Source organism: Bidens hawaiensis, unplaced genomic scaffold, assembly GCF_021521415.1.
Source record: "Bidens hawaiensis isolate Kalapana, Puna unplaced genomic scaffold, B.hawaiensis_p1.1 tig00003570_1, whole genome shotgun sequence".
NCBI classification, from domain to species: Eukaryota; Viridiplantae; Streptophyta; class Magnoliopsida; order Asterales; family Asteraceae; genus Bidens; species Bidens hawaiensis.
The window spans coordinates 1621268-1643309 of record NW_027491203.1 but is presented as its reverse complement, the minus strand read 5'-3'; the positions used below and the strand labels follow the sequence as shown (position 1 = coordinate 1643309).

The 22042-nt window shown below is 40.4% G+C and overlaps 2 protein-coding genes and 1 pseudogene across 2 annotated transcripts; all 3 read left to right on the top strand.

Moving 5' to 3' along the window:
• The first annotated feature begins 943 nt into the window (after window positions 1-943).
• On the top strand, window positions 944-11327 carry LOC143623864 (rhodanese-like domain-containing protein 4A, chloroplastic). Its single transcript, XM_077094671.1, has 6 exons — window positions 944-1518; window positions 3536-3588; window positions 5456-5460; window positions 9924-10026; window positions 10158-10373; window positions 11097-11327. Exons 1-6 carry the CDS (start codon window positions 951-953, stop codon window positions 11145-11147), a joined length of 996 nt encoding a protein of 331 aa, XP_076950786.1. The 5' UTR covers window positions 944-950; the 3' UTR covers window positions 11148-11327.
• A 2922-nt stretch (window positions 11328-14249) lies between these two features.
• LOC143623863 (ribosomal RNA-processing protein 8-like) lies at window positions 14250-16385 on the top strand. Its single transcript, XM_077094670.1, has 6 exons — window positions 14250-14383; window positions 14574-14668; window positions 15379-15485; window positions 15559-15673; window positions 16164-16208; window positions 16290-16385. Exons 1-5 carry the CDS (start codon window positions 14293-14295, stop codon window positions 16194-16196), a joined length of 441 nt encoding a protein of 146 aa, XP_076950785.1. The 5' UTR covers window positions 14250-14292; the 3' UTR covers window positions 16197-16208; window positions 16290-16385.
• Window positions 16386-18254: 1869 nt separating this feature from the next.
• LOC143623839 (sugar transport protein 1-like) lies at window positions 18255-21062 on the top strand (annotated as a pseudogene).
• The last annotated feature ends 980 nt before the right edge of the window (window positions 21063-22042 follow it).

Genomic DNA, 22042 nt, shown 5'->3' with positions numbered 1-22042 from the left:
AAGCGCAAAGAATAAAGTTATAACTCATTCAGCGTGTAGCTAACTTTTAGTATGTATGCAGGTATGGTTGATGATGTGGCAAGCTTGAGGTGCGTACTAGGCCGTCCATATTGAAGATTAGTTGTAGTATATGAAGTTAATGTTAAAAGTTTTAGTTATGCTGCAAATTGTATATGATTTCGCTGTAACAAACTGAGTTTATGAGTAAATCCAACGTTAAAATAGGGCATTCGGGTACGAGGCTTACACATACTATACCTATGTATTGAGTCTTATTAACTTTTAGATGATGCACAATTAATACATGTATACCATGACGCTTTTGATATGTAATAATGATTAGTTAATTCTAATAAATTGAATGGATGTTACGGGTTGTCACACAAAAACACAATCATTTTCTTTGTTAATGTTCGCATATTTATGTTGTTAAGATTTACAACCAACGAACATAAACATACTTGTTTCCATGGTTGTAAAAATCCTGACTAGGCATCTGTTAATCCTCGATTAATCGCTGTCTCAGACCCACTGATTAAATGGTCAAATTAAGCAAAAATCTGGATTAATCGGACTTGGTCGGCGTTTCCGCAAGGTTCCGACCAAAATCGTCGGTTTTCAGCGTTATTCCGACCAAAATCAACGGTTTCCAATGAGACTGCAGCTGATTTCCGGTCAAAAAATTGTAAGTGTATATATAAAACTTAAATTACATATAGAAATGTATATATAAAAACTGAAAGCTATATATTAATGTCCAATCCAAATAATCTTAGCTAATCGTAGATTAATCACTGGTTCTAACCCGTCAGCTTTGTTAATTTTCTCAACAAATAGAGATGAAACCAAAATAGAAAAAAAAAAAAAAAAAAAACTATGGTCGGCGGCGGCATCCTTCTTATCATAATATCTGGCCTTGACAACAGATGTCTCCCATGGAGTCTCTCACCATGTCCATCCTCCTGTCATCTTCTTCCCCAATTACCCAGACGAACAAGAGCCCTAATTTCCCCAAACCCAAATCCACCAAAACCTATTTCAGCTCCGCTCTCAAAACCCAACCTTTATCTTTATCCTTATCCACCACCCTTTTCACGTATCTCCAATTCCAGTTCCCCCTTACTTCATGTGCTTCCCAATTACCCGCCAAGATCGACCTAGAATCAGCCCTCGTTTCAATCGATGATTTCTTCAACCAGTACCCGTTCTTCGTATCTGGGTGTGCTTTCATTTGGCTGTTGGTCGTTCCAGCAACTCAGGAGTACCTGCGCAAGTACAAGTTCATATCCGCCATCGATGCCTTCAAGAAGCTCAAAGATGACCCCAACTCGCAGCTTCTTGATATCAGGGACAGCAAGACGCTGCGGGTTCTCGCTTCCCCCAATTTGAAGTATTTGAATAAGAATGCTCTGCAGATCGAGTTTCGTACTGCGGATGATGATCATCAGGGGTTTGTCAAGAGAGTCAAGGACAGCATTAAAGATCCTGCAAATACCACTCTTTGTATTCTTGATATACATTTATATTTAAAGAGCAATCTAGTCTGATTCTCACGCCGGAGGGTGGTCACAAGGAGGAACCCCCCCCTTCTCAGTGACGAGCTCACGGTGTCTGTTTTGCAGGTTATCAGAAGAACCATCTTTGCCGGGTCTAACCCCTCGTGGGAAACATCTATCTAACCCCCAGGTTACCCGTAATCTGCCCGGGGTCTGGATAGTGTTTCTTCATTGGCGCCATCCGTGCATAAAAGCTAGAACTTCATTTCTTTTCAGTTTTTTCAAACTTCTGGAAAGATGGTTAAAGAAACTCCGGTAACCACAACCCCAGCTACTGGGGGGAATACCGGCGACTACACAGTTTTTACAAACACTACCCCGGTTACCCAAGCCGGGGCAAGTGAAGTAAATTTTACGAACACTACCCCAGTTACCCAAGCTGGGGCAAGTGCAGTAAATAATCGCTCACTGGGAATCACCGATACCCAGTTAGAGAAACGAACAAGACTCCCTCGCCAAACACTCGATGAAGTTAAGGCATGGGCGAGGCACGTCAGAAGGAATTCCAAGCTGAGTTGGACGAACGCTTGCGTTCCGTCCAACAGGCTGACGAATTCGAAGAATACTTGGACGAAGACTCGGAGGAATCCGACACCGACGCGAACCCTCGCCATAGGGCAAAAGGGAAGCGTAAGGAAACGGACTCCCAACCGAGAAGGCGTTTTGGAGAAGCCTTCAAACCAAAAAACACAGGTGGAAATCCACGTGACTTCTCCAAAACATTCAGACCAACTGTGGCAAATGCGGGAACGTCCAAATTTGCAAGGGACATTCCGGAAGCAATCTCCCCAAAAAGTGCCGAACAGATGTCCAACATAGGCATATATGATGGTATATCTGACCCAGACGATCATTTGAACAGATTCATAGCGGGGGCAACCGTCAGCAATTGGACGGAACCTACGTGGTGTTACATGTTCCAAATGACGCTTGTTGGGCCAGCTAGAGCGTGGTTCGATCGTCTACCGGTCAACCACATCTACGACTGGGCAGACTTCCAACAAAAGTTTAGCCAACACTTCAGCCAGCAAAGAAAGTATACCGAGGAACAATGGACAATCCTCAAATGCATTCGAGAGGAAGATGAACCTTTGCTAGACTTCATCAATCGCTTCAACTCAAAGAAGCTAAGTCTGGGTAATATCAGCGAAGATCTTGTTCGAGCTGCTTTCACCCAGGGCGCGAACGACCCAGAGCTCATCCGCACCTTAACGGGTAAAGATGGCATGCCATCCACATGGGATGCCATCATGACAGCAGCAAAACGCTTTGCGGAAACGGAGAAGCAACTGGGTAGAGATCTCCCCCAGAGCACAAACCTCTACACCCAGAGAACAAGAGAAGACAACGTCCTTACCGCCCGATTAAACAAAAGTGGAAGCTAGGCATTTGGCAGTCAAGGGTAAACTTTGACACCTCATCCGGCTTGCAACATCGGTTAGGCGGAAGGGATAACGTACGGTCGAACCAGAACTCCAGATGGACGCCACTCACCAAAAGCGTCACCGAGATATTCGCCACTGAGGAGCTCCCATGGCCAAAGGCTCCAATAATCCGACATCGTCCCAACGCTGATCGGAGCAAATACTGTGACTTTCACAGGACAAAAGGCCACAACACTGAAGAATGCACAGACGTAAAGGATATGGTCGAAGTATTTGTCAGAGATGGGACGCTCGCGCACCTCGTGGCGCAATGAACGCTGAGCAGGCTGATCCGTGTAGAACCCCAGCTGGGGAAAACACGAATAAAAATTCCAGCTTCAATGTGGAGACTACATGCTGCGTAAAGAACGAGATCCCGAACCAGGTGCATATTGGCTCGATGGCACTCCCATCCCAACAACATGGAAGGGAGCTCAATTACACAGTTTGCATGTAGATCAATTCCAAATTTGTAAAGGCCCAGAGCCACTTCTAATGGAAATGATTCTCCTTAGAACATCGACGCTGATGATTTTACATTTATACTTTATGAACTTTCAACACGGATATGCCGGTTTTCACCGCATAATTACGTGGAAAGTCGTTGCGTGGGGAAGGCGGCAAAACCCGCATAAACCCAAAAAACGGCAAACCTTCACGCAGGTCAGTTGAAGGGTAAAGTTCAGTCATCCCACTAAATGAAAGTGCCGGTCTATCCGCATGAATCATGATAGAGGAAACTGAACACTAACCTATTAACAACCGCGCGTCGAACGGTTAATTTATTCAACACGGATATGCCGGTTTTCACCGCATAATTACGTGGAAAGTCGTTGCGTGGGGAAGGCGGCAAAACCCGCATAAACCCAAAAAACGGCAAACCTTCACGCAGGTCAGTTGAAGTGTAAAGTTCAGTCATCCCACTAAATGAAGTGCCGGTCTATCCGCATGAATCATGATAGAGGAAACTGAACACTAACCTATTGACAACCGCGCGTCGAACGGTTAACTTATTCAAAACAGAGAATTTCTAACAAAAGGATGAGGAAAACCTACACGCAGGTTAGATGTAGGAAAAGTTTAGCCATCCTACTAAGTGCAAGTGACGGTCCTACCCGCACAATCACGAAAGAGGAAGCAAAACTTCAACCTATTATATACCACGTTCAAAGGTTAACTTATTCTAAACACTTAGAAATTTCAAAAAGGATGAGGAAAACCTACACGCAGGTCAGATGTAGGTAAAGTTTAGCCATCCTACTAAGTGCAAGTGACGGTCCTACCCGCACAATCACGAAAGAGGAAGCAAAACTTCAACCTATTATCTACCACGTTCAAAGGTTAACTTATTCTAAACACTTGGAAAATTGCTAATTTAAACTAAAGTATGCAAGTCATATAACGTTTATAAAGCAAGGAATCCAGTGAAAGTAGCGGTCTTACCCGCACAAAGATTTATATTTCATAATATTCATTACAAGAATGGCCGGGTAACTACCCGCCTACAAGAATATAAATCTATACAAGCTAAATCTATCCTAGCAGTGGGAAGGGATCTTCAGGATCAAGCTTCAGGGCCACTTCCACTTGGACCAGCACCATCAGTAGAGCGTGGCAGTTCAAGGAAAGCTTTAAGGATAGCTAGCCCATCATCAGCAGCAGCAACTTCATTTACCTTCTCCACCACCGGATGCGGGAAGGCGGCATACTGATTCACTGCTTGGTCGTATACAGCTTCAGTATCTACATCAAATAAAGGGAAGTTGGAAGGCGGGATGCCTTTCTCAACGAACCCTAGACCAAGCAGGAAACCGGCCTTTTCCCCATCCTCATGAGAAGCGTTGAGGGCTGCGCTCATAGCATCGTCATAAGACGTCTCCGTGAAGACTCGATGCACAACCTACAAAAAAAATATATATATATACAAGTATCAGAACCTTTTCTATTTACAAAGAAAAGCGTGAAGACATGAAGCTAAACATACCTGAGACAACGCTTCTCGAAGAAGCCATTCCTTGGCAACCAGAGCTTCTTGGAGGGCAGCTTGAGCTTCGTTACGGGCGCGTTCGGCTTCACTTTTATTGAGGTTGGCAAGCAACACTTCTTTAGCCGCAGCCTCTTCGACGCCCTTTAGCTTCCGCTCAGTGTGGTCAAGCACCCCCCTCTGGTCCAAGATCTCTTGGAGCTTTTTGGCGTCTTCCATCGCCAAGGCATCATGAGCCTGCTGGAGAGCCTCTAATTTGGCTTTAAGCTCCTCATTCTCCACGCGTAGAGGCTCAGCAACAGCTTCAGCCTTGGTGGCCCTCTCGGTTGCGTTCCTTGCAGTTTCCTTAGCCAGCCGAAGCTGTTTGTTAACAGCTTGGGCAGCCTTGGAACGGGCCTCGAGTCGGGCCTGAACTTCAACCTCGAGGGCCTTGAAGGCCTTCTCCTTTTCCGCAGCCACTGCGGTAAGCTTTACGTTCTCCTCCCGGACAGCCCGCGTCCAAGCTACTTCTTGAATGCAAGCTGCTTTTAACTTGTCGTATTCACGACAAAGCAGCTCGACGCGCGGCTGCATCCGGGCCAGGAGAACCCGAAGCTCATTGGTTAGCCTACCCTCCTGGTAGCTAGCCATGGCTTCCCCCAACGCACCACTGGGAGCTGCGTGACGAGCCCACTCCACACACTCCACAGGTGTGCGAAGGGTTGTTCCTCGGCGGATGTTCCATCGTGGAACATACACTTCATTGGAATCCGACACTGCAAAAAACAAAAAGCAGTTAGGAAAAGATGATAAAAATATGAAAAGGGCCAAAAGAACCCTACGCACCTGTAGGGTCAACAACAGGCCGATAGCCGCCAAACCCATCACCTGAACCCAAGGGAAATCCATCCAAGAGGTCAGGCAGATGGGAAGGAGGCAGAGGTTGGCGATAAGCCCCATGCATACCTGAAGGATCGGCCGTCGTTGCCGATGACGGAGGAGGCATGGTAACAGCCGCCGCGGTCGCCGCTGCGGAATCCGCAGCAAAAGTAACCGCCGGCTCAGTGAAAGATGCGGTAAAAATGGCACTCACAGCCGGCGGTGATGTCATCACAGCTGGAACAGTCGGCTCAACGGAGTGAGCAACTGAACCAGCTGAAGCAGGCGCAGGCGCAGCCGCCTGGGTCGTCGCCTCAGGTAGGCTGACCAAGCCTACCGTCATGGGCGGAGGGGTACTCCTCTGCGCTCCACCCTGGAATGCGTCAACATCCACGCCTGCACAAAGAAGATAAGTATTAATGGAAAGCTATGAAGTTAAAGATAAAGGAAGTTTGTACTTACGGGTTTTCTTGAGCCTAAAAGTGCGGACAGGCGGGGACGAACCCGATGGAGCCGGCCTCTTTGCGCCGCTCACCGTCGTCATCCGGGGCTCTCCGGAGGTGACAGTCGCAGCCTCCGGAGCAGTGGTCCTATCACCACCCGGGTTCACCGCCACCTCCTCGCTCTCGGCCTCTGAGTCAGACCGAGGCACCGGATCGGCAGTGGAGGCCACCTTCTCCTTCCCCTTCCCGCCGGCAGCCTTCTTCCGCACCAACGGAGGACCATCTGCGGATTCCTCATCAGAACATAAGATTAGAGGAATTCCAGCAGAGGTTTCAACATTGAGGGGTCGAGGGTTGAATAGCGCCTTACCTGGCCGCCTGGCGCTCAGGATCTCGTGGCCTAACGGGTAGACCTCCACGAACCGATCCGCCGTTTGTTCTAGGATGGGCAACTCGTTCTCGTCTAGAGCGCGAGTACCCATCCGAGCGGGACCGTCAGCCTCCCGCGGATACATGAGCGACTGCAAGTCGTTCCCCTCTGAAATAAACAGGAAAGAAGTTAGAAGAGATTCTAAATCAACAAAAAGAAACAGAGCATACCGTAAGGAACAGAGTTCGAACCGTATTCAAGGACGATTGGGATCTTTTGCGCATCCGCATCCTTCCACACCCGGCTCATCCCGAGCATCACCATCCCGGACTCCGCAAACCGGTAAACCGGAGATTGGACTCGGGATATCTTCGAGAACCATTCCGCCTCCTGGTAGTTGGAGGCGTGAAGGCTGGGAAGTGCTTGCCCATTCTTGAATTTCATGGCAAGGGGGATGGCGCGAGCGGAGATGTAGAAGAACTCCCGCTTCCACGAGCGAAGACTGCGCTCGGTTGCGCAAATCTTCAAACCCTTAATCCGGGTTATCAGTGTATACCACCCCTGGATGCACCTCCAAGAGTAGAAGGTCATCAGGCGGTCGACATAGGGCTCAATGCCCAGAATCCGGCACACCCACTCGAAGTGGCGAATCTTCGCGATCGCCATCGGGTGCACCTCGGTCAGGTGCACACCGTGCCTCTCCAGGACACGGTACACAAACTTTGTCAACGGGAACCTAAGATTCCCATAGACAAAGAATGCAGCATATACCCCGATCTTGCCTCTGGGGGCATCATACACCGTCTGATGGGGTTCAGGAAACTCAGGCTCGAGAGACTCGAGCTTGAACTTCCTGACGACGTACTGATACAGATCGACAGGCAGAGCACACTGGCACTCGCCAGCAGTACTCTTGTCATCGGCGAACACCCCAGCCTCCTGGGCTGTAGATTCGAGATCACGAGAAGACATCTTGCAGATGAAAGAAGAAAACGATTTCAAGAGAATGCTCGACTGGAAGGTGCGTATTCGCCGGAAATCGTTTTGAAGATGAAAAGTGAAAGTGTGGATTACAAAGAACCCTCTCCCCCTTTATATACTAATCGCAATTAATGCGATGAATTTAATGCGGAGGAGAGAGAAATCGAAGGTGCAATGAAACTATGACACGTGGCAAAAAGCAAAGCTGGCAACAGCTGTTGAAAGGACGCGTACCATTATTTTCGCGGCCACGCGCCCGAAAAATCGCGCCCACGCGCCTGAAAAAGCGTCTGGAATGACCATGTACTGTCACGTCACCATAACTTCCTGCACGTCCTGACACAGTCAGAAGAAACCGTCGCACGACGTTTCAGAGGTTTGGACTGTTCTTATCCTTTAACCAACCCTTCGAATTTCAAAAATTCAAAAAGATTCAAAAGTAAGCGGGAAAATACCCCTTACCTTGGCAACCAAGTAACCATAAGACGGGTGCGGGTACAGTGTTAAGGCAAAACCCTTCACATACCTAGCACCCGCAGGGAATTGAAGCCAAGAATACCTCGGCAACCAAGTAACTATAAGATGGGTGCGGGTACAGTGTTAAGGCAAAACCCTTCACATACCTAGCACCCGCAGGGAATTGACGCCAGGAATACCTTGGCAACCAAGTAACCATAAGACGGGTGCGGGTACAGTGTTAAGGCAAAACCCTTCACATACCTAGCACCCGCAGGGAATTGACGCCAGGAATACCTTGGAAGTAAAGTAACCATAAGACGAGCGCGGGTACAGTGTCAAGGCAAAACCTTTCACAAACCTAGCGCTCCGCAGGGAATTGAAACCAAGAAGGATCTTCTGGGCAATGCTTGCGGAAACGGAAATAACATCCCCGCATAGCGGGAACGTCGAGAACTACATTGTTTGAAGCTCCAGGATGGAATTGGTGGTTTTAACATAATTGATCACTATGTTCAAAACTACCAAAACCTCATGGAGAATCCACACAAGTGGGACTCAACGCTCCTGACTTGCGAGGAGGTTACAGACCTACCCGCATCATACCCAAAGATCAAGCAGGAAAGTCGGGAATTTCTGCAAGTGACAAGGACTTCCGCGGGAAGAATCCCCATGGAAAACCTTAAAACTAAACCCTTTTCAAAACCCTTTGCTTAAGTCCAAAAGTTCACCTCACTTTATTAAACATTCGTGAGAAGAACATTGGACTGGGGGGACTTGAAGAGGTAGGTCCCAGCAGAGCCCAGTTGGACCCGCAAGACTCACCTTGAAGAGAGACGTCTGCGCAGAAACCAACTGGATCCGCAGGACCCACCATGCTCAGAGACGTGACGTCCTTACGCGCAGTACGCAAGCTGTTCCCGCAGGAAATGCCTCCCAATGGTGAAGTACTCTGCCTGTTCCCGCAGCTGCGGATACAAGCCATCAAGGAAGGCCACCCGCGCAGCAAGGCTACACGCACAAGGCACTTAGCTCTCAATCATTCAGTTGTCACCTGAAGGAATGAGCAAAGCCGGGAACAATCCCGCACAAAGGCGGGAGGGGGAATACTCCCGCCCAACTAAGCCAGTCCGTACGATACGGGAAGATCTTCTGTACTGTACCTGACGAGGTATGGGCAAAAGATCTGACCAAAGATACGACAGCTTATTGACAACAGTATGGCGAGCAGCATGCTCTTGTACTGTATGTCACTATTAGCCGCTGCCTACTCACCAACTCCTGTCATACCACGTGCATAGCCGGCAGTTGGTGGAAAAGGAATAGTACACAGCAGGCCTGGTCACTGTCAGCCGCTGCCTACCCACCAACTACCAGCATGGCACGCGCGTAGGCCACAGTTGGTAGAACAGGAATACTATTCAGCCGGCCACACCTCCTTGGAAACCTACCTTCGGCTATAAATACCCCAAATGGTATGATCATCTCATCTTATCATATTATCATCATAATGTACCTGATATCTGCTCTAGCAATCTCTTAATATACATTTATATTTAAAGAGCAATCTAGTCTGATTCTCACGCCGGAGGGTGGTCACAAGGAGGAACCCCCCCCCCCCTTCTCAGTGACGAGCTCACGGTGTCTGTTTTGCAGGTTATCTGAAGAACCATCTTTGCCGGGTCTAACCCCTCGTGGGAAACATCTATTTAACCCCCAGGTTACCCGTAATCTGCCCGGGGTCTGGTTAGTGTTTCTTCAGTATTCTTGACAAGTCAGTTTCTTTCTCTTCTTTTTTTGCATATACTTTTGTTAGAAGTTTTTGATTCCTTTGTTTTGTTTGTAAGGTAGTTTTGATGGTGAGTCCATGAAGGTAGCTGAGTTATTGTTCAACAACGGATTTAAAGAAGCATATGCCATCCGAGGCGGAGTTAGAGGCAATAACGGCTGGCTGGTACCGTTAACTATATATATATCATTGGTTTTAATACATATTATTATTATCATTGCTGCTGCTGCTGCTGCTGCTGCAAAATTGATTTTTTTTTATGATAATGCTGACTCATTTTAATTTATGGTTTATAGGAAATACAAGAAACGTTACTCCCGCCATCTGTGCACATCAACCTGAAAAGAAAAGTCAAAAGGTCAAATAAAGGAAAGAACAATGGAGCAATTGAAGTACAACAGACTGAGGTCAAAAGCGAGCCACATTCTGTAACTGAAGTCAAGCAAACCGATAATGGGTATGTCAATAAGTCAAAGGAACCAAACACAAGATCATCATCTCCATATCCAATGGTAAGACTTTTAGGTGTGAAAATGGGTCAGAGTATTGGTCAAAACGGGTAATATTATAAGTGGGAAAACGTTTTTTGTTCGAATCGTATAACCTTTGGAGAAAAAAGTGTCAAAACATGGTTACCATTTTACATTAATATTTTGAATAAGCCCACTTGAACCAAAGATATGTACATTCTAGGTGACTTTTGACACGTTTTATCAAATTTGGCGTGTTTCTTTTGTAGCAATATTTTTATTCTACCGTTTAGTACGAACTGGCTAGCTATGTAAACGACGGTAGCAATGTAAATGAGTTTAGCTGCCGTGAACTACTCGAGATATGTTTGCTAATAGCTTCAATCAAGCTAAACTTGAACGAGCTTGAGCCTAAAATGAGCCCGAGCTTCACAAGCTCATGAGCCCAAATGAAGCTAAATTTTGTATAATTTATATTGAATAAAATAATTATCTATATTTTTACAATAAGTATTCGTATATATAAAATTATGATAGATATAAGCAGATAATTATTAATATGTCTAAATATAAAATTTATATTAAAATATATCTAAAGAGTGTATTAAATATATTCAGATTAGTTAATAAATAACAAGTGAGCCGAGCTCGAGTGCTGTAAGAGTGACCTATTCGGGTGAAAATGGCCACCTCTATATTTCCGTCAACTAAACCATAAGTTGACAACATTAAGCAAAACTAATAATACAAAATTTTTGAATGCAGTATCCTGGTTTGAAACCACCGTCTTCTCCAACACCATCTAAGCCTCAATAGTGAAACAAGGTTCGTTCTACATGCAGACTCATTTTGTAAACATCGAGTCAACTCAATTTGTTTCATTTTGATTTATAGACTGTGGTTCGGTTAGGAGTAAGACATTACAGGTTTTTGTAAAAACCTCACTTTGGAATGTAATGAATTTGACTGTTATCGAGGATGGATAGTTGTGTTGTATTTTAGTTATTAAATTGTTATAGTTTTTTTGTACATTTATTTGCAAAGAGAAGTGTTGGGGTGGGTGGGGGGGGGGGGGGGGGGGCTAAGTTTTTTTATTTAGTTTTTCCGGCTTGACGCCCTAATATGGCCTAAGTTTTTTTTTTTTTTTTTTTTTTTTTTTTTGCAAGGAGAAGGGGGGGGGGGGGGGGGGGCTAAGTTTTTTTGTTTAGTTTTTAGTTTTTCCGGCTTGACGCCCAGCTATGGCCTAAATTTTTTTTTTAATATAAAACTATATGTATATTTATGAAAAACAATATGCATATTTATTGTTTAAACTCAATTACATATCTAGTTTTGTCTAGTGGCAAAGGGGGTATGACTCCCAACTAAAAGGTTGTATGCTCTAGTCTCATTTGAGACATGCTTAAGCTTATTTTTATACAAAGGTTCAAGTCTCATTTGAGACATATATGAATTACACTAAAAACATATTTTAAGGTGGGAACTCTTTAAGAGCATTCCCAGCCATTTCATATATTTTTCTCTATAATTCAGCTAATAAGCACGTTCTCTAAATTTATTTATTAATTTTTAAAAATCTTTTACATTCTATTCCCTATTCATATCCATAAATTTTTTATTATTATTATTTTCTTTTTTGTCTTGTTATATAGTATATGCTGATTGGGAAATAGTTGATATATTATATGATATGGATTAAAAGTGAGACCTTATATTTAGGTTTTTACTTTAGTTGTCATATAATATGAATAGCTTAAAGAGATGATTTTGAAGGTTTTCTTAAAATTTACTATAAATTATATGAGTTGTGACAACTTTAGAGAATGAGATAAGAATACTTTAAGAGTTAGGTATGCACCTGTTGGTTGGTCTTTTGGATCTCTTAACTCGTTAGATTTGATAATTATTATTTCGTGTGGTATAAATATCATTTTTTTGGTTATTGTACGCTATTTAAATTGGGGTTACCAGGTTATCTTAAATGTATGTTATAAAACGACTTAAGTTTTTAGCAACTCTATAAATACGTTTACGTCACTCATTTATGTGAAACAAGGTAGAAGATGGGCTTACAATTACGGGATATCAATAATAACGATATTTTTCTAACAACCCAAAATCGAGCTTTAAAGTTTGAGCTTGAAATATGCCGATCTCGAGCTCTAGTAAGTTAAACGAGACAACATCTGGCATAGATCGGCTCGGTTTGTTTACACATGTAATCACGGTGAAAATGCCACCTAAAATATTTCCCTAACTAATTGAGAGATTGACAACATGAAGCAAACTAATAATTGTAAAATTCTGAATGCGCTATCTTGATTTGAAGCCACCATCTTCTCTAACCTCATCTAAGCGTCAATAGCGAAAAGCTAGGTACCACCCACTAAAGTCCAATGTACGAATTATGATGCATACTTAAGTTGTAATTATAAATATATATATAAATTTTTGCATAACCTTTTTGTAAGGATTTTTGTTGCACATTTATGTAGATTAGGCCGGGTAAATGTAACCGATTTAGATCATTTTTTTTGTTCATAATAATAACCTCCTGAGTTATTTTGTGTTTAAGAAGATTTTTTTAATTGGTTATCATCGTCATTGTACTCAATAATTTCATCAATAGCAAAACTATAGTAAAATCTGAGTAGGGTAAAATGTAGACAACCTTATCTCTACCGCATAGGAATAGAAAGATTGCTTCTGGTGAGACCCCGGCTCGATAGTAGTTTTGTATCAAGCCTTAGACATAAGACACATCACACTCAACCATCGGGACACCGGCTGATTGGTGCATGTACTTTTGTTTTTCGGCAATCAACGCCACTACATGATGTCTGATTAACCTTCCGCCACTTTTAACGTTATTTTCACGAAATTGATAAAATAACGTCGAAATTAATTTGTCATAATGAGTCAAACTTAAATATGGAAAACGTTATGAGTCAAGACGGGTTCAAAAGAAAAATGGGTGAAAATAGGTTGAGAAATGTTTAACCGGGCGCTGGTATGTGTTTTTATAAAATAATAATAATAAAATAGTTAACCGTCATAAAAAAGAGAAAATTCCTAAAATTGACATACTTTGGAAATATATTCCACTTTTGTCCTCCAAATTTTAGAATTCCAAAAATGTACCTATCTAACTCATTTTTGACGATGTGTTAGAAATCTAATGCATCTTTGACGACGTGTTTGTAAAACACATCGTCAACGATGCATTATACTTCCTAACACATCGTCAAATATGCTTTAGACTTCCAAACATATAGTCAAAGATGAGTTAGTTACCCAAACACATGGTCAACGACGTGTTAGCCTCTTGTTTGTTTTTTTATTATTATATTAATTTAACTAATTTTGTTTATATTTGTTTTTTATAACTTTTAATATATAAAGTTTTATATTATTTCGAATATACCGATAAAACATGCTTATTTTTATCTATATGTTGGCATAAAATTTATTAAAACCACGCGGGGTCAAATTTTATGAACATTTCGATATTAATTTGACACGTCTCGGGTTTAAGTAAGTTTATGTCGGTTCATAGATAAAAATAAGCATGTCTCATCAACATTTCAAAATAATATAAATCTTTATATATTAAAAAGTTATATGAAAAAAAAATATAAGTAGAATTAGTTAGTTAGAGGCAATAAATTATTCTGCAAGACTCAAGAGACAGTCTTTGGATCTGCTATTGATGTTCGTAGTTGTAATGATAAGATAATAACTTATTTGACAGTTTTGATTATTTAAGTAAGCTATTATAAAAGCTTAAAGCCTTCAAATCTTATTAAAGTATAAATTTAAAATACGAGAATTATTGTTTTATTTTCTCTCGTAATGTATTTTGTAATAAAACATCATACTTTTGTGAAGTTGATTACCTAATAATGTTACGCAACTAATATAGAACTCATGTGGTCAGTATCATACAGGATATCAAGAGCAAATGGCACGTTCGCCTGAACTACCGGTTAATATTATCATGAAGTGGCTAAAGGATCACAGCTCTTCTTTAGTCGTCGCTGATTTTGGGTGTGGTAAGAAACACTTTTTATGTTTCAAGATTTATATTTTATGTTAAACTACTTGGAGTTGCCCCATGCGACGTGGCATGAATTTTGTACATATATATCTACAAGCTGACTATCAATGCACGTGCGAAAGTTATTTTTTTTAATCTAATATTAAATGTTTGATTCACCATGGCCACATTTTGGTGCATAATAGGCGATGCGCGGCTTGCAAAAGGTGTAAAGAATAAGGTCTTTTCTATAAATCTTGTTGCAAAAGACCCTTCAGTAATCGCTTGTGACATGTCGAAAGTAAGCCTCTCATCAAATTTTCTATAGTTATTAATAAATTTCAAGATTCTTGACCTTGAAAAAATCCCATTGGTCACACATGTATGTTATGGGTATTAGTGATCTGATCCCCATCCCATACTCGATTGTGAACCCATGTCTCATACCCGCCCTACTACCCAATAGGTATAGGCAGGGATACATTAGTATGTTAAAAAAAATACCCGTAAGAATTTTTATGTACATTATATTTCTTTCTATTCTAATTTTTACATAATTTTATGTTTTAAACTTCTAAACTTCAATAAATTGCTTGATTTTATAAAATCTAAAAGATAATTAGTACCTTGTAGCCTACCAAATCATCAAATTACATATCCGTATATCGTAAAGGAAAATCGTTTTATACTTAATGAAGCTACTAGAATGAAGCATTACTAGACAAGGGTTAAAAGTAAAAGGTTTCAGGTTATAAGATTTGGGTAAATATAGTTTTTTTCAAAGTTATTGTTTTTTCCATAAAATAATTGCACATTAAATATGTTTACACTACTTTGAATGGTATTTTATTTATTTTTTTGTTAAAATGATTTAAGAAGTTTTCATGTGTTACGACGGCTTTTTTTTAATTAGACCTGTTAGAGATAAAATACCCCTGAATGGACCCGTTTATTATTAAATGGGCTGAATGGCTGATATTGCCTCTTCTAAGTTGATTTAAAATCTTGCAGACACCCCTTGATTCTTCATCTATCGATGTAGCCGTTTTTTGTCTTTCTTTGATGGGGACTGATTTTCCCAATTTTATCAAGGAAGCACACAGAGTGCTTAAACAGAAGTATGTATTTATCTTAATATCAACTATCGTTTTGTATACTTTATTATTAGGATTAATTAATAGTTTTATACAGTGGTTGCCTTTTGATAGAGGAGGTGAAGAGTAGATTTGATCCCAACAATGGTGGAGCGGATCCTGATACCTTTGTTAAAGCTGTTTGCAATCTAGGGTTTACTTATGTATCCAAAGTTAGTTTATATTTTCTGAAACTTTTAGTAATTATCTGGGGTTTGGCTTGTAAAGGGTCATAATGGGCTGTTTTTAATTTTTAGCACAGGTTAGAACGGGATGTCGGCTCAACCTGCTAACACTGTTTATCAGTTTTATAGTAAATATTTTATTTTATACAAATGAACAAACTTAAACACACGTGACGTAAATAAATGAACTAAAGCAAATGAATGGTCCTGCTGAATAGGTCATGAACTGTTAATTGAACGTTTGGTTCATTTACATGCCTAATAATAATGTGTTTTGTTTTTTTTTTTAACGCGGTAGGGGGTTGTATGCATAAAAGATGCCCTTTCGTCGATTCTGTTTCACTTTTTTTATAGTCATTTGACTCGTTATGGATAAATTATATTCCAAATGTGACACACTCATAAGTAAAGATGTGAAGATGATTTTTATAGTTTTTATCATGATTGTTCATATGCTAATCAATGTTTTAAATTGCAGGACTTCTCAAATAAAATGTTCATTCTTTTATAGTTTAAGAAAAAGGTTTGACAACCTTATTTAGCTCATATAATTTTTTAATTCATCATGAAATGACGGTTAACTGATTTTTGTGACTTTTTTCAGTCAGAGAAAAGTTCTAAGGAGATCAAATGGCCTGAACTGAAGCCATGCATATACAAGCATCGCTGAGCTCTGTTTTCATGGTGCTAAATGCTTATTAGATGCTTCTGTTTTACATAAAAAGGGTTTTTTTTAACTTGATTTACTCTTTATGTACTAGTAGCTTGTATTTAAAGTTATTTCTATGTTTAATTACAATTGTTATGATATGGTTGTGAATTACTTTCATCATCCTTAGTGCTTCTTGTTTGGTTATCATTGAACATGTTTTAACTATGATTATGATAGTGTTTTAACTCTAATAGGTCAAATTTGACCGAATGATTTGCTATGTTTTGACCAAGTACAACTGCTTGCCAGTTTCAATCAAGTTTGATTTTGAACGAGCATGTGTTACTATGATAATCTGATTTACCATCTTTGAGTGATCAACTACGTTCTTGTTGATGGTGATGTATGAAATTTGACCGTGGTTGACTACAGCACTATTTATTGTTTTGACTTTTTATTTGTTATCACTATATAAATCATATTTACAGTAATGTTCAACAAAGGCCTGTTTTTGAATTTGTTTTGCCTAGAAAGTTTCCATAAGAATTTGTTTTTGTATTTGTTTTGTTCAACAAAGTTTCCATGAAATTTCATGTTTTGTATTTATATCCGAAACCCGACCCTACCTGTACCAGGTTTTGCCAATACCAGGTTAAAACTTGCCCCTACCCGAAACCCGATGGAACTGGTCAAATACCCAACTATACCCGGAATTGGTTCCTACCTGGACCCAGTTTTGACTTTTGATGACCATACCCGCCTCTGGTTCCTATGAATACCCGGTTTGTACATCTCTACACCAATTACATATATAATCATTCAACTTTCTTTATTGAGATTGATTAACTTACCTGATGGATTAGGAGATTGATTGACTCGTTTTTGATGATTAGGAGATTGGTTAACTAATGTTGTAGTTTTTTTAGCACATAAATACATCATCGCATATCTACGAAATGCTAAACATTTTTGTACGGTCTATTAAATTTGAACTTGCTTGGCTCGCATTCAACAACATTTCAACACATTTTGTTTTACAACAATTATATAATTTTTTAACATGAATTCGGAAGTGTTTTATGAGTTATTCTCCAAATGTTTTAAACAATTATGCTCATCTTTAATGACAGTTCTGAATTGCTTTTTACAGTGTTTTTGGCAACAATTTTGCATTGTCATCGAAAGTATGCATATCTTTAACAACATTTCTACTTAGTTTTCAACATTTATTGTTACTTAAAGTTGCATCATGATCATGGGGGAGTTGAATTTTTTTGAAGTAAAAATTGAAACTGATTATCCATTTTTAGCCGCACTGATAAAAAAAGAAAGAAAGAGAGAAAAATTATGGATCCGTTTCTAAGTTTTAATATGAGACTATTAGGAAGATAAACGAGTAAAACAATAGGGAGTTAACGATACTATATAGCCTACTAGGTTATTGAGTTGTTCACAACACGGGTAGAAGTTAGTAATTCTTCAAGTAAACATATATGATTATATATTTGAATATTAGATTATTTATATGTATATAACTTTTAAAACGGTTTTGTTAAATTCATATAAGATTTTTTTTTGTTGTGTCTAATTCGGTTGATTCGGTTATTTTTGTATAATACCTATAAGATAAACACGTATAAATACCGCCTAACTTAGATTTGAATTTAATCTAGATTAGATGTAACGAAAATAATTAATTTGTAATTCAAAATCCAACTTAAAACTAAAAGATAAACACGTACAAATTATATCCTGAATTGACCGACCATGCATACTAGAAATAGAATTATTTAGGCGTTTGATTCCAACTCAAACACAAAACTGATTTCATCTATAAATACATACAACCTTGTAGGATGTATTTTTGCAATTCGTTATTCATTCTTGTATTATATTGATCTATAATTCTATACCACAATGGCTGGTGGTGGTGTGATCTCTTCTGGTAATGGAAAAGCTTACCCCGGCAAACTCACATTCAAGGTGGTGATAACATGTTTGGTGGGGCGGTCTGATCTTATCGGAATCTCAGGCGGTGTGACATCCATGGCACCGTTTCTGAAGGAATTCTTCCCTGAGGTTTACCGAAAGGAGTCGGAGATGAATTAAGGCTTCAAGCAACCAATACTGCAAGTTTAACAGTGCAACATTAACCTTGTTCACGTCATCCTTGTATTTGGCTGCTCTCTTCGCATCATGCGTCGCGTCCTTTGTAACCAAGGCTTGTGGCCGGAAGATGTCCATGCTCATCGGTGGAATCACTTTCTGCATCGGTGCATTATGCAATGGCTTTGCGGTATCCGTCTGGATGCTAGCTTATTGTTGGCCGGCTTCTTCTTGGTATCGGTATAGGATTTGCTAATCAGGTAATTCATTCTTTACTATATGTTTGATGATAATTATTCAATAAAACTTATGTTTTAGACGTAGCATTAACTGAATATTGAAAATAATATATGTATGTGTTTTTGTGTTTTATAGTCGGTACCTCTATATCTCTCCTACAAGTGGCGTGGTGCATGCAACGTGCTCTTTCAACTCTCGATCACCGTCGCTATTCTAGTCACGAATGCTGTAAACTACGGGTTTGCCCAGATCAAGGGCGGCTGGGGCTGGCGTTTGAGTCTGGGCGGTGGCTATAATCTTCATCATCGGGACTTTAACACTCGCGGACACTCCAAACTCCCTTATTCAACGTGGAAAGTTTCAAGAAGCCAAACAAAGATTACTCAAAATCCGCAGTGTTGTTAATGTGGATGAAGAGTTCAACGATCTCGTTGAAGCAAGTGAAGAGTCTAAAAAGACCGCAGGTGTTCTTTGCGGTTGCCATTCCGTTCTTTCAACAACTAACCGACATGAATGTGTTCATGTTCTACGCTCCGGTTTTGTTTAAAACCATGGGATTTGGAGACAACGCGTCCCTCCTTTCCTCGCTCATCACCGGGGATGTTAACATGATAGCAACTATCATTTCGGTCCTCTTGGTCGATAAATATGGAAGAAGGTTTTGGTTTTTTGAAGGTGGCATTCAAATGTTGGTTTGTCATGTAAAGAATATGTGAATTTAAATGATCAAAACGTACTATAATGTAGTAGTCTATAGGTTTTGTGAAATTAATTAATCTTTATATTATTATTTTTGTAGGCTGTGATCACTTTTGCAATTGGTTACAAGTTTGGGATTAACAGAAACCCGGGTGAGCTTGAGAAATGGTATTCGGCGCTCGTAGTTATAGCCATCTGCGTATACAATGCCGGGTTTGCGTGGTCTTGGGGGCCGTTGGGTTGGCTCGTTCCTAGCGAAATCTTTCCGCTCGAGATCCGATCGGCCGCGCAAAGTGTTACTGTTTCAGTTAACATGTTATTCACCTTCTTCATTGCACAAATCTTCCTCCAACTGTTGTGTTATTTAAGGTACGTAAAACATATGTATTTATAATCTCTATATCCTTACGTAAATTTATAATCCTTTACATGCATGTCTGTAAATTAATTTGCATCTTTTTAATATTTCAGGTTTGGGTTGTTTATATTCTTTTTGGTTTGGGTCGTTGTGATGACGGCTGTTGTTTACTTTTTCTTGCCGGAGACCAAGGGAATTCCAATCGAAGAGATGGCCGGAATTTGGAAGGAACACTGGTATTGGAAAGCGTTGAAAAACAAGACCCGGCGTAGCTTATGCCGGGTAGGGAGTAACTTACGCCGGGTACTGATATGTGACGCGAACTTACGAGTTTTTTAAGGTACGAAAAGTAATAATAAACCCTAACTTGTGATTAACTTCTCTTGGCCGTTTTGGGACATCTTGGGATGATTTTTGGATCTATGAAACATCACTCAACATCATTCGATCGATGCCCAACGAGTTCCAATTATCAATTGAAGATCCAGTGGCTACCATGAGAGGCTAATCTTCTCTGATTTATTCCTGGGATGTAAGTTTGTAGTTTATTCATTTTGTAATGTAACCAATAACATATTGTTTGTAATTATCGTCTATTGATCTATGAGTATTGATATTTAGTATTGTTGTGCATTCAATCGGTTTAGGTTTACGTTGATCAAAACGATTAGTTTGCTGGTTGCTATAGTAATTGCTCATAGTGTTGTTTGACTAGATTGAATACAACAAAGCATACAATTGCCCTTAGTCGAGTCACACTTGGAGGGACCGTTTGATAACCAATGTCGTGTGTTATCGATTGTTGATCCTAAGGTTTAACTCGTTAATTAGTCTTTAGTCAGTGTGTGATAATTAATCAGTTAGGTTGCATGAGAAACTATTAAACTACGTTCTTAAACCCGTGGAATGATTTATCTTTGTTAATTGCTTGAATTCGTTAATTTGCTTAATCATTATTAAAACCAACTTATTTTCTTGTGTAATCAGCACTAAAACTTACTACTTCATAATACTGAAACTTGTTTGCACGATTCCCATTGACCACATACTCCTTGTGTTCGACACCCTATTTACACTAGCTTTCTTAGGTGATTAGGAACTGATTATAAGTGTTTTTTACTAGATAGCGACAATCTAGCATCAAAATGGCGCCGTTGCCGGGGAGTTAGTGCGCTTAGTGTTTTTCATGTTATTTGATTTTTGTGTTTATTTTAGTTTTAATTTTAGTTTAAATTTTATTTTCCCATTTTATGTGGGGTGTGTTGTTTGTGCAGGTAACAGGTTTATCCACACCCGTCATTCGGGCAAATAGTCACCGCTAGTTTTCGAGCCTGAAATTGAGAGATTAGCTCGGCATATGCTAGCTCGGAACATAACCTCAGAAATGGAGAACCAAAACCAAAAGCAAAACCAAAACCAGAACCAAAATCAAAATCAGAGCCAAAACCCAAAACAGAATGAAAACCAGAACCAAGACCCACTCCCAGAAAATAACATGTTTCACCCAGATAACATACCTCCGCAATTAAATTTCAACACCCAAAACAACCCGAATAATTTAGCTCGTTTTTCGAGATTCCAAAACCGAAACCGAAACCAAAACGTTGATCAGGCTGAACCATCAGTTACACATAACACTCCTAGACGCAGAGTTCGGATTAATCTTGATGATGATCGCCCATTCGCCCCAGTACGCTTTCAGAAGATGAAGAAGAGGGGGAAGAGAATGATGCGGGTCATGGTTTTGAGGGTAATGAAGAGGTGAATTGGTGAACGCAAAATGAGGGTTTTGAGATGGAAAATGAGGGTGAAGATAATTGGGATAAGGAGGTGGAAGAACCGGTAAATCAAAGACAGGGTGATGCGTTAACAGAAATAGGGAAGGAACGGTTTGGGTTGGAACAGAGTTAATCGGCAGAAAAGCCCGAAAGAGTTCGTGGTATTCAAGTCAACAGGGGCAGTTTGGTAAATCCTGGGGTGAAGGAGAAATTTTGTAGCCCCGATTCAGGGTGGTAACAGTCAGTTCAGACCGGCCATTTCAGATGGAGCATTGTGACATTCGTCATTTTCCGATTCGAATCGTTTTTGCCTTCGTATTGTAAATCGACCCGATTTGTATCCCAAACCCTTCGATATTATTAAAATGATAGATTTTATGTTTCATAATCATCTCACGCTTGTCAGATCGCGAAAACACCTTTTACAGCTCTTAAAATACTCCTATAATGCTCAAAACACCTCGAAACGAACCACGGGGACCAAATCTGCCAAACAACCAAAGACGGGAGAGTAGCCCACCCCC

Bases quoted from the DNA above. Each gene is read 5' to 3' on its own strand.
- LOC143623864 (XM_077094671.1), top strand. From the start codon at position 951: ATGTCCATCCTCCTGTCATCTTCTTCCCCAATTACCCAGACGAACAAG. The intron at 1,519-3,535 runs ATTTATATTTAA...TACTTTATGAAC, and splicing joins TCTTTGTATTCTTGATATAC to TTTCAACACGGATATGCCGG. The intron at 10,374-11,096 runs GTAAGACTTTTA...TTTTGAATGCAG, and splicing joins CATCATCTCCATATCCAATG to TATCCTGGTTTGAAACCACC.
- LOC143623863 (XM_077094670.1), top strand. From the start codon at position 14,293: ATGGCACGTTCGCCTGAACTACCGGTTAATATTATCATGAAGTGGCTA. The intron at 14,384-14,573 runs GTAAGAAACACT...GGTGCATAATAG, and splicing joins CGTCGCTGATTTTGGGTGTG to GCGATGCGCGGCTTGCAAAA. The intron at 14,669-15,378 runs GTAAGCCTCTCA...AAAATCTTGCAG, and splicing joins TCGCTTGTGACATGTCGAAA to ACACCCCTTGATTCTTCATC.